This window comes from Dendrobates tinctorius, unplaced genomic scaffold, assembly GCF_039654945.1.
Source record: "Dendrobates tinctorius isolate UK_male_01 unplaced genomic scaffold, ASM3965494v1 ptg000062l, whole genome shotgun sequence".
Taxonomy (NCBI): domain Eukaryota; kingdom Metazoa; phylum Chordata; class Amphibia; order Anura; family Dendrobatidae; genus Dendrobates; species Dendrobates tinctorius.
The window spans coordinates 2,114,081-2,127,156 of NW_027361730.1; the positions used below are offsets into that span (position 1 = coordinate 2,114,081).

Below are 13,076 nucleotides of genomic sequence, written 5' to 3' on the forward strand. Positions count from 1 at the left end.
ACATTTGTCTTGTATCACGTCATTCTGATTCAATACAACCTGGATTCTCTTCCACATTTCACCATTCATCACTTTTTTTCTTACTTTTCTTTCCTGCTTTTTCTCCTTCCTCTTCGTCTCTCAGGCCCCCTGTGGATCTGACCCTCCTGTTCTCTCCCTTCCCCTCCTAGGACTTATTGTTATAGTGGGGACACTCTGGTGCTGGTGGGCTGAGACGTCCTAGTGCACATCAGGTACTGGTTTCCATGTAACTCCTCGTGCTCTGCATGCTTTGCTTTGCACGGCTAGGAGTATCTTGCTGTCTCTGCTTCCATGCCTGATGCCGCTTCTGTCCTTGCAAACTCTTGTCTCCCTTTTCATTTTAACCTTTATTCACCTGTATTTATTATTTATATGCTATGGTTTAAGAATATCTGGTTTAATTCTGTACAATTTATGGCTATAAGTAAATACTCATTTTTATTCTGTCTCATTGTTGGTGTGTCATTGTTCATAGATGGAAGTTGGTAAAGTCTCTGTAACACATTGTAGAGTTCTTGGCATTATCAGTCCGCAACTTGTGTTTGATAAACCATTTTACATGTTATGCTATTATTATAGGTTGCCATACCACTTTTACTAAATCTTGTTCTATCTGTTTACATCCATGGAGATCTATGTCATAGATATTTTCAGAAAACAAGCAATCCAGTTAAAATTCACTATTAAAGTTGAAAACAACACAATGTATAAAATAATAACTATGTAAGATAAATTTCATAAGTACTAAGGATTTTGCTTTTCAAAGTCAAACATCTTCATGGTGTACTAATGCAAGGAAAAACTAAAGGTTTTACTAAATCAAGGAACATTGTTTAGTACTCTAATGGGCCTTATCTAGATAACTCGGGTATTTAAACAGTCATATACAGTTGAGTCCATTATTTTATTATTTTTTATACTCTTTAATAGCTTGTTCAGTGGTAAATACACAAACGAGGCCCATCAGAAGAGATGTGTCTATCCGGAGGCACCATCTCTTGAGGCTGCAGGCCCAATGCTGGACTACTCAAAGATTCTTATAACATGGTCTTACAGACAACATTGCAATGATACTGATATAGTTTCATATATAAAAATTGTGCTATGGACTTCTTTGGGCTATTTGTGTATTTATAGCATCTTCACTTATGGGTTTAATCATGACTTGAAATGGCCAGATAGAAAAAAATATTATTTTGTGTCTCATAAATCTACTGTGAGTCTGAGAAATGAAGGCAATTTAATACAAATAACTACTAATAAACTAAAAATATCTTACAGAGATGTGTAAAAGCCTCTTCAAAGAAGCACAAACTGTTTTCCCACTTATCAGTACAATGAATATCTGAGCATGTTCCCATGTACTGTAGCTCATCCTAATCAAGGACTTGAGAAAAATAAATAAAAGAAGACTGAATAGTGAAAAAACCCTCTATAAACATAAAATTGGTCAAGCCACAAACAATTATTAAAAGGATATTGTCCTCCCCACCCCCTCCTCTTCTTCCCTCATTTACTGTTTAAAAATCTTCTAATAAAAATTATTGGAAACAAAAGGATATTTGTGTGCAACAAGAAGTAAAGTTCTTCAAAAGGTTTTTCTTAAGTTCAAAAATTATTTGTGGCCCTAACTGTTTTCAAGGCAAAAAAAGGGGTAAAGTAGTATTTTCCTCTTTACACTTCAGATAAAATAGTTAATATATTCTGTTTGGGAACTAATAAAAACACTTTGTTCAGGAGATCCTTGTGACAGTGCATGTACCGTTATTAAGACAAGACAAATATGAACATACTATAGTGCAATAAAGCTTCCAAACACTTTAATACCTTGTAATACCAAACAGTCAAAGGCCTTGTAACAGGCTTTATTCATACTAACAGAGAACTGTAAGAAGATTGTATCTAATTATTTATTTTACTCATTTATATAGCACCATTAATTACTCAGCTCTTTACAGACATTATCATCACTGTCCCCAATGGGGCTCACAATCTAAATTCCCTATCAGTATGTCTTTGGAATGTGGGAGGAAACCAGAGTGTTATTGACGGCGGAACGCACTAAATATAAATAATAGGAAGTGCATTCACCGTCCAGGGTCCACCGTGCAGTAGGTGTAACAACCGCTGCTGAGTAATGGCAGACTAGCTATATGGCAGTATACTGCGTTCGGGTTAAACGTCACCTGAGGTGCGCAGAGCAGACTCTGTTAAACTCACAGAGGCACTTTAGTACAAATAAAGCATAAACGCCGAGCCTGTTAGCTCCACAGGTCTCAGCTGGCGTGCACACATGGTATACGGTCACAGGACACGGCCCAAGGCCAAGGTCGGCGTCCGTCCTGACCTACCGTGCGTGCAGCATCGCTACCGCGGACGCCAGTAAGTGCTGCTAACTGCAGCACGGCGGTAACTACTGCCGCTGTATGACAGTGCCGTGAGGCATCACACTATCGGACGCAAGTGTAGCGGTGCGGTATGCACTGTGGCGTATGGCTTGCCACTGACTGGCGCTGACTATAACTCTAGTTCCCTATCCACATGCGTAATATCAGAGGGAAGGGGTTTCAAATGAGTCAGTCACCAGAATCATACATCCGTAACCATTCACACATCTAGCAAGTATAGCCTATACTAGCGCATGGCGGAACAGCCATGCGCGCCTTTCATAGCAGCCGGGACCTTCTGCACGCTTCCAGATCTCTGAGATGGACCAATGAGAACTGGAGCGGGACCTGAGCACATGTCTACCGATCTCCAATGGGAGATCGTCCCATGAGCATGCCCAGTAAGAGGACAGAAGGACTTAGCCTCAGGAGAGATTTGCTGAAAGGCAATCTCCTCTGCAATCACCTCTGCAGTGGATAAATAGGAGGAGACTGCAGAATGTGAGGATCTGGATCCCTGCTGAGTAAATGCAGAAATCCAACTCCTAACATTACCCCCCCTCCTAGGGCCCCCCCCTCCCTGAGCCTTACGATCCACCAACTTGTGCCCGTAAGAGGTATAGGCCTCAGACTCGTCCGCAGGCAAGTCTGATGTCCCGGTAGGTGACAGAGAGACCCGGGACACGTGGAAGGCCTCAGGGGTGGCAAGATCGCCAGGTTTGAGAAGAAACCTGTGGGAGACAGCGGGAGTGGAAGATAAAGTGGAGTGCCACCATGTGTCGGCAGGCGTCTCCGCTCTTCGCTTAAGGAGGCTATTCCGAGCACAAAAGGCGCAGGCCCGAATATATTTTTTAACATCCCGAGCTCTGTGCGGCCACCAGTAAGACCCTGCCAGGAGTTTTGTGGTCTGCATATAGCCACAGTGACCACCCCTCCTGGACGTGTGCGCCCAGGAAAGAACCTTCGGCCGAAGTTGGGGAGGAACAAGGGTCTTACCCGGCGGTACAGAATTTGGCTGTTGCGGGGCACTGTTGTTCTGAGACACCGCGTGTTGACAAATATGACCGCAACTGGAGTCTTGTACCGGACACGCCTGGAGAACGGCGCGAGACACCTCCATGGGCTCTGGGGGTGAAACCTCTGGCTTGGGTAGTTCCAGAGGCTCAAAAAAATTGGGAGCCAGAGTAACCTTCCGTTTGGATTGAGCACGCTCCATACCGCGCTCCGAAAAACGGAGGTCAATGCGGGTGGAGATGGCAATCAGCTCTTCCAAACTGGCAGGAACCTCTCTAGTGGAGAGAGCATCTTTAACGTGCTCTGCCAAACCTCTCCAAAACACAGGGATGAGGGCTTTATCAGACCACTACAACTCGGAAGCCAGTGTCCGAAAACGGACGGCATACTGACTAACCGAGAGAGAACCCTGGGTCAAAGCAAGAAGCTGTAAAGAGGTGTCATGCATGACCCGTGGACTGAGGAAGACCTGTTTAATAGCTGTTAAAAACTGAGCAGCAGTCCGAACCTCTGGGTCACCACGCTCCCACAGTGGTGTAGCCCACTCCAACGCCTTGCCCGACAGTAGGGATACAATAAACCTCACCTTGGCCCGTTCCGTAGGGAATCGCGCAGCCAGTAACTCCAGCTGAATGGAGCACTGGCTGATGAAACCCCTACAGGAGGCGCCATCATCAGAAAATTTATAGGGCAGCGGGACGCGGGTAACTGTCAGCGCGGGGGATGACGTGGACATACGGGAAACCGCTTCTGTGATTGCCTTTACAGCAGCTTCGGTGGATTGTGCAGCTGAGAGAGCCCTCTCAAGAGTGGCCAACTGGCCCTCAAGCTGCTGAATACACTGTAAGGCCGGAGTCACACTAGTGATTAAATCGGACGAATGCAATGCGATAAAAAAATCCCATTGCAGTCATCCCTAAGTTATTCTATGGTGCTGCTCCCATCATCCATTTTTTTTATTGGATCCGTTCCTCGGACCGAGACAATCGCAGCATGCTGCGATTGTCACCGATTTTCAGATCGGATTCGCCAACGCAAGTCTATGGATGCGATTAAAAATCGCATTGAAAACGGACCACAAGTGTGACTTGCGATAAAATCGCAAGACTTCTCCAGGTCACAGGAAAGAGCATCAGGCATTGGCATTGGATGTCAATTTGATGCTTAGATGCGAATAAAATCGGTTCATCGCCGGAAATTCGTATGACAGACGGATCCCTGGACAAGAAATCTTTGTGCGATTTCGTACCGTAAAAATCGGACCGATTTTTTAATGGTTGTGTGTGACTCCAGCCTAACAGTTGCTGCTGTTCTGCCATCACTAGCCAGACCCTGGCGTTAGTATAATGTTAGGGACGGCGGAACGCACTAAATATAAATAATAGGAAGTGCGTTCGCCACCCAGGGTCCACCGTGCAGTAGGTGTAACAACCGTTGCTGAGTAATCGCAGACTAGGTATATGGTGGTATACTGCGCTCGGGTTAAACGTCACCCGAGGTGCGCAGAGCAGAGTCTGTTAAACTCACAGAGGCGCTTTAGTACAAATAAAGCATAAACGCCGAGCCTGTTAGCTTCACAAGTCTCAACTGGCGTGCACACACGGTATACGGTCACAGGACACGGCCCAAGGTCGAGGTCAGTGTCCGTCCTGACCTACCGTGCATGCGGCGTCGCTACAGCGGACACCAGTAAGTGCTGCTAACTGCAGCGCGGCGGTAACTACTGCTGCTGTACGACAGTGCCGTGAGGCATCACACTATCGGACGATGGACCAATGAGAACTGGAGCGGGACCTGAGCACATGATTCCCGATCTCCAATGGGAGATTGTCCCATGAGCATGCCCAGTAAGAGGACAGAAGGACTTAGCCTCAGGAGAGATTTGCTGCAAGGCAATCTCCTCTGCAATCTCCTCTGCAATGGATAAATAGGAGGAGACTGCAGAATGTGAGGATCTGGATCCCTGCTGAGTAAACGCAGAAATCCGACTCCTAACACAGAGAACCCAGAGGAAACCCAAGCAAACACGGGAAGAACATACAAACTCTTAAGCAGATGTTGTCCTTGGTGGGATTTGAACCCAGGACTAGAGTTGAGCGACTTTAGTTGGATCGGGTTTCATGAAGCAAAATTCGTTTCAGATGAAACTGGTCCGACTAGGGCAAAAAAAAGTCGGAGTTTCGTCCAAAACCCGACCCCAATGCAAGTCAATGGGGAATAAAAGTCGGCATTGAGTGGATCAATGATAATAGATAATACTTGGAGAGGAGGGGGGTGATGATACCTGGATAGAGATATGCTATGTGTACTGGAGATAATACCAGTAGGATGAAAGAACCTGCAAGATACATAAAGAGAGAGGATGAGAACCCTGCACATCATCACATGGAGAACATCACCATTTAATTCAGGGGTGCACAAATTTTTTTTTAATCCAAGGGCCACATTGTGAGATTGCCTCAATCTCATGGACAGCAATATGACATTATTAACAGAATATCTATTATCTGTTTATTCCATTCATAGGACTCCGACCTACCAGGAAGATTGATGTTCTCTCTATTGCCCATTTGCAGTGGAGAAAGGAAGACACCATGTATTCCCCTTTTTTGCAGTTCTAGTTTATGTGAGAAGCTGGCACAGTCGAGTGTTTCCTTTCTCCCATAGTCTACAAGGATTATGGCAGCACTCATTCATGGCCACTTAATTACTTCATGTATTCCTTACCAAAAGGAAGACTTTGTCACTGACATTGCCACAAAATACACCATTAATAGTTACCCATCCCAACATTGTTACCTGCCACTCCTCTACTCCCTAACATGGAAAATACATATGATCAGGTACCAGATATGTAAAGCATGTCTACGACCAGCTAGTTGATGGCCGCACAGGAAGTCATCAAGGATCACATGTGGCCCCCTGGCCACAGGTTGTGCACCCCTGATCTAATCTAAAATTGCCCCCCCCACCTTTTTAGTGCCATGTGGACTTAAACTGTTTACTTGGAATGACTCCTTTAATCCTTTGCATATTATCCATAGAATGTTCATTATTTACTTATGGGAAAATGTATATTTTTTCAGAAATCGTCTTTGAAATTTCTCTTGTTTTTTGACATTTTAGTTTGAACTAACTTTCAGAGATAAAAAAGATAAATGTAGGTGATCTATAAATAAATTTACATTGACCCTGGAACTGAGGCAAATTTATGAATGCACGTACTCAAGTTTTCTAATGAAATTCTCCGGTGATAAAAATGGCCCCCAAAGTGAATTCTTCATATATCAATCCCTTTCACTACTTTTTCTGACATTTAGAAAAGATGTTTCTGGCTCACACGGTATAGCTAATTTATAAAGCAACTCTACCACTTTACTGTACAGTGGAGGGACCACCAACCTCAAGCTGCGTGCCCCATGTTGAAAAATATGGCATGAGCGCTAATAAAATTCTATACTCACTTGTAAATATGCCTGCAAATATGATGGCATGTCTTTTCATGGTATTTACTTATTTTACAGTTATCTTAATTACTTATAAGTAATTGTGCTTCACCAAAAATAAACATTTCCATCCTATGCTCCGCCATGTAATTTTTTTCCTGGCATGCAATATCAGTACCCAGAGCCATATTGCGCTACATGTTTATTGTTTGCATTGTGCTGACTATTCCTTATTTCTTCTCTGCTGCTGTGGTCACTTTTTTTAGTTTGTTAATTTTTAATCCATTAACAGCGACACTTTATATTTGGGGTGAAAATGTATTTCTCCCATTTAAAGCTAATGCAACTACTCAACCAAGGATTTGTCAAGTGTTATTCTGGATATCCAGGAGGGTAGACTAAAGCATTTTTAACATTTATGTCTACTTTATTTTAGCTTACATGTTGGTTATTAAAAACTGCATATAGGATAGGTTGACCATCATTTGCTCTACTGGACCTGAACTTACAAATTGCATAGACACTGTTATATTCATTATCTGCAGCAGCAACTTGAGTGATATTTTTGCATGTACAGATCTATACAGTTTCCATTGGAGCATAGTCATATAATAAGTACCATACACAATTAAATCATACCATTATACATACCTTTGTACGTACCTTTTAAACTTGGGAGGACGCCATGTTGTTTATTTGAAATATGTTATCTCACAATGGCTATGATTGGAACTTCATACAAAATTATCAAAAAGAGAAAATTTTGTGTAAAGCCATGTTGAAAGCTACAATTTATAAGTCAAAATACTCTAAAATACATTATTTGTATTAAGCAGCTGCACAAAATATCATGAATTTTCATATATTCATGTTGGGTATGGGGCCAATCAGAAGATTTAATATTTATAAATCATATAATGCCAATGCAATTAAAATGTATACATTCTTTCTGATATATAAAATCCGTACATGATAAGTAAAAATATTAATAAACACATAAATAGAAGTATATATCAATATTTTATATTGTGACAATATAAAGAATATGGATGGGTTATTTGTTTTTACAGTTGTAATCAAAATTATTCAACCTCATTGCAAATTAGGTTTATTAGCAACATTTTCCAACTTTCTGCTGTGTGTAATGAACTAATAAAGCAAGAACAATTTAATTATTTCAATACCACTAATGTATTAAGTGGTTTCTCCAAATTTAGTGCAAAATTACCCTTTTAATGACTACTGCAGCCTCTGAATTATTTAACTCCCTGAATAGAATCTCTCAAAAGAGGCGTTGTTTCAATAACACCTGCTGCTAATAATTAAGGGCTTCATTAGTTGCATCAGGTCTACATGAGATAAATCATCAAATATCTGGACCAGCTGGAGGTTCATTGACTTTAAGTTTTCATAAAATGTCGGAAATATGGCAAGAGAGTGGTTTGAAAGGTTAAAAGAAGAGATCATCACCTTGCCCTTGCACAAACAAGAAAATGGAATTCAAATAGATACAAAGGCATTGAATGATCTTAGACATACAATAAATCCACATAAGTTTTTGAATTCTGTTATATGGAGTGAAATAACCCATCTGAAACATTTTGGGTTTATGGATCACTTGTATGTTAGGAGGAGGAAAAATGAAGAATAAGCTGATAAGAACACCATGCCTACAGTGAAGCATGGGGGTGGCTTGGTGATATTCTAGAGTTGTTTTGCTTCCTCTGGCACTCAAAACCTGCAGAATGTGAAAGGCAAGATGGATTCAATCAATTACTAAGAAATCTGAGGAGAAAACATCATGGCCACTGTGAGGAAACTAAAACTTGGGTGTTCCAATAGAACAATGATTCAAAGCTTGGTTTCAGAAGAACTCCTGGAAGATTTAGAAGCAGCCTTCACATTGATCTGTTATAAGCCTCTAAACCCCTTCCTGACACCCGCCGTAAATGGAATTGGGTGTATGAGGTGGGCTTACAGGCTGAGTCGGCCTTATACCCAGCAGACAGATAATTGCTGTGATTTACAGCCAGGATGTGTGTGTCTAACAGCCACAGATGGAGTGGAGCCTACATCTGTTAATCTATTGACAGTATCTACCCAAAAATTACATTATTATAAACACAAGCTTGGCAGACACAAAATATAAGCCCCCATCAGCCCCTTTGATGGTAATAATAAGCTATGGGTCTTGGAAAATGGAGATACAATACTTTTCTTTTCTTTTACAAAACTAAAAAAATAAGTCTGTAAAATAGTTAAAAAACATACATATTCGGTGACTCCATAATTGTAAACTGACCTGGCGAATCATTTTTCCATGTGATTTTTATTGCACAACTTACATTGTAAAAATAATACCCAAAAAAACAATAGCAGGATTGTGGGGTTTTTCACAATGTCAAAGAACTTAGAATTTTTTTTGCTATTTTAACTTACCGAAAAGTGAATGATGTAAATTACAATAAAAACTGCAAACCATCCCTCAAAAAACAGGTTCTGATATTTCCATATCAGTGCAAAATTAAATGACTTGTGGCTATTTGTAAAAGAACAGAAAAAAATGAAAATGTAAAAACAAAAATTGACTCTGGATGGAATTGATAAAGAGCACCTATCAACGGTCTGGGCTGCCATTTTTATTAAAGAAAAGAGTGGGTAAACTCAGTCAAATTCTAATGAATCCCCTTCCATCCCCCCCCCCCGATAAGCTTTTTCTTGCAAAAATTGCATGATCCCAGCTGAGCCTGCCCTATACCTGGCAGGTGATGGCTGCCTTGCACAGCCGGGACCTGTCTCTAAGAATCCCAGGGTAATCTGTTAAATGTTGCTGTCAAACTCTGACATATAACACAAGCCCACATGGAGGTGCACCATTCCATGTATCCATCGGTTCATTCGTGACATGATTGTGTATCGCTGATGGGTTGCTTTGACAGATGGGAGTCTATTGAAGACCTCTGGGCTTGTCATTATGGCACTCCTTTGAAACCCATCCTGTGGCCCGGCTTCAAAGGAGATTGTGATTTTCACTATAAGTCGCAATGCTATGGTATTGCAGTATATAGCCCAGGCAATCGGACAATCAAACTTCAAGTACCCTAAAGGGACTATTATGAACAGTGAAAAGTAAAAAAAAACTTTTAAAAAAATATGAAAAAAATTAAAAGCTTAAATCACTCCTCTTTTCCTCCATTAAAAATAAAGATAATAAAAAGTACAAATTAGGTATTGCCACATTCAGAAAAGTCTGATCCATCAAAATATAAAAATAATTAACCCGACTGGTGAACATTGTAAATGAAAAAAGTTCAAGAATGCCAAAATTAATTTTTTTTCGTAGCTGCAATACTACAAAAAATGCAGAAACAAAATATGAAAAGGTAATATTTATCCCAAAATGGTATCAATAAAAACATTGTCCGACCTGCAAAAAATAAGCTGCCACATAGCTCCATCAACTGCAAAATGAAAACTTTACGGGTCTCGGAAAATAGTGACACAACCCGGTCAGGATCGCTGGTGCATCGCTAAATGATCGCTAGTGAGCTGCCACACAGGCAGACCTCACAGCGATGCAGCAGCAACGCAGCGCACGATACTCACCATTCACACACAGCGATCCTGCCGTCCTCCTACCCGCCTCCACGCGTCGCTCGTCGTCACAGCAGGAAGCTGACGATGAGAAATGGAGCCGGACATTCTCGCGCGATCAGCGATGGACAGTGGGGGAGCCGGTCGGAGGTAAGTATCACACATAGCGATATCGCTATAACGTCACAAAATCGGTGACGTTATAGCGATATCGCTAGCGATATCACTATGTGTAAAACCCCCTTAACTCCCAACCATTATGATAGCATGTATTTGCTATCTATTATTACATGCACCATGAAAACAAGCATCGAATACAATGTCAAAGGATGGAAAGGAAGGTTTGTGGATGGTTTCTGTGCTTGCCGACAGTTAATGAGACGTATATCCCAGGATATAAAACAAAATGGTTATTTATTCTACGCATTTCAAAGTACAAATGACTTCTTCATCAGGAAAGTATTTGTGGTCTTTCCTGATGAAGAAGTAATTGGTACTTTGAAACGTGTAAACTACCATTTCGTTTTATATCCTGGGATATACGTCTCAACTATCAGCAAGCGCAGAAACCATCCACAAACCTTTCCTTCGATTCTTTGATGTCTTATGGTTAATTGCTGACCTGTGGATCTGCTGCAGCTGAAATTCCATTTGACATGCTTTTTTAATATGTCTAGAAGGTGAGTGTAGTCTGATTTTACCGCCTGTCGTATCTCTCGGATAAGACCCTATTTTTGCGCTGATCTCTCCTACAGCTCTGTGATCAAGTACAATATGAATTTATTAACAACTAAAGAAAAGGGTAGTAATATATATTGAGAACTAATAATTCAGCAAGCTGGATATAAATGCAAGCATAATAGCTCCTAAAAATCCAGCACAGGACCAATGTGAATTATTAAAATAATCTTTAGTATATACAAAGTGGACAAGACATATTGATTAAGACCATATATGATAGGACAAACAAGGCTAATAGAATACAGTAACTTCCCTGACTCCCTGAGGAAGCGATGTGAAACGTACGTTGGAGGGTGAGATGGAAGACTAGCAGAGCATTTTGGCAATATGGGTTTGGAGCCCTTTAATATTATTATATTGCTGTCAACCTTGAGCCAACTTTGATCCATTATTTTTTATATTTTAAGGTTATTTATTCTTTGTATTCCATCACATATTATTTATATCATAAAATGAATTAAGATCTGTGTTATTTATTGTGCACTGGCCCTATTTGTTTTATATATACATACATATTTTTACATGGTGTATATGGTTTCATTTAATGTATTATTTCACTTTGCAATTTTTGTGACTATTATTTTTATATATAGGGATTTTAAGCACCAATCACTTTGGATCAACAATAAGGATTATTGGGATTATTTGATTATTTATTCTTTCCGTTTAACAGGGTCACTGCTTATTTTCTATCGACTTTGCTGTACAAACTATTGTGAGAGACAGGTATGTATCACACAGAGGTCTGCTGCGATCTAAATCCAGGACAGTTTGCTGGGTCTTGTGGTCCCACAAACCTCTATATTTGATTAGGGCTGGATTTAAGGGTTAATTATGGGTGGGGCTGGTTAACCACATACCTCCCAGGGGGTGTGTTCCTGTTATGTCAGAATGGTCCTATATGCTTCCTGGTTACACCACATGGAGAGAGGAAAAAAGGCCGTGAGTCTGGAGCTGGCTGAAGCCCTGAAAGTCCAGGGAGCTAGTGAGGGTCTGGACTAGTGACAGGACCAATATAAAGGTGGTATTTCATTCCATCATCCATGTATGCTGTCTGACAAGTGTGAACTGCATCATATATTGCCAGATATTTTTATGGTATTTCATTCCATCATCCATGTATGCTGTCTGACAAGTGTGAACTGCATCATATATTGCCAGATATTTTTATGGTATTTCATTCCATCATCCATGTATGCTGTCTGACAAGTGTGAACTGCATCATATATTGCCAGATATTTTTATGGTATTTCATTCCATCATCCATGTATGCTGTCTGACAAGTGTGAACTGCATCATATATTGCCAGATATTTTTATGGTATTTCATTCCATCACTCCTGTGGTGGGTCTTTAATTTTTTTTTTTTTTTTTTTTAACTATTTGGTTTCTGCTTTGAAGTGTAGAAAGGTTTTTTTTCCCTTTCTCTGTTTGATGGCCTTGTCCAGCGTTAGTTATTTACCCTGCATAGTAATGCCTGCTCTGTCCTTGTGCTAATTGGTTAATTACTGATTGTGGCCTTTTGGTGGCTGAAGCTAGCAGACATTTCATTTCATATATATTTAGCTCTGGTTGGGAAAGCACGCGTGCGGGCTCACGCGTGCAACAGATATTAAGTGCAACGGGATCAAGTGTTTTGCAGTTAGACAATGCAGTTGGGCAGGAGACAGGTAAGGTGCATAAGTTTTTCATGCACGCATGCTTCTTGGTCAGTCGTACTACATATGCATTGATCATATCAAACTGCTGCTTTTTTGTCTTCACCTCTGCTTTCTAACAACTCGCCTGCCCTTTTACACATTCTGTGCACTCTCTGCATATCCACCCCTCCCTTTTCCCCTCTCCCATGTATAACTCTGAGGCTCTATTGACAT

At 40.9% G+C, this 13,076-nt stretch overlaps 1 protein-coding gene across 4 annotated transcripts in view; it reads left to right on the forward strand.

Moving 5' to 3' along the window:
* The window catches only part of CCDC136 (coiled-coil domain containing 136), a 291,047-nt gene that overhangs the window by 162,338 nt on the left and 115,633 nt on the right, over positions 1-13,076 (forward strand). The window contains exon 9 of one of the 4 annotated variants that reach the window (XM_073579215.1): positions 171-233. The exons of the other annotated variants lie outside the window; for them this stretch is intronic. Within the exon in view, the coding sequence (XP_073435316.1) occupies positions 171-185 (15 nt within the window). The 3' untranslated portion in view covers positions 186-233. The remainder of the gene's footprint in view (positions 1-170; positions 234-13,076) is intronic. 4 annotated transcript variants of the gene reach the window in all.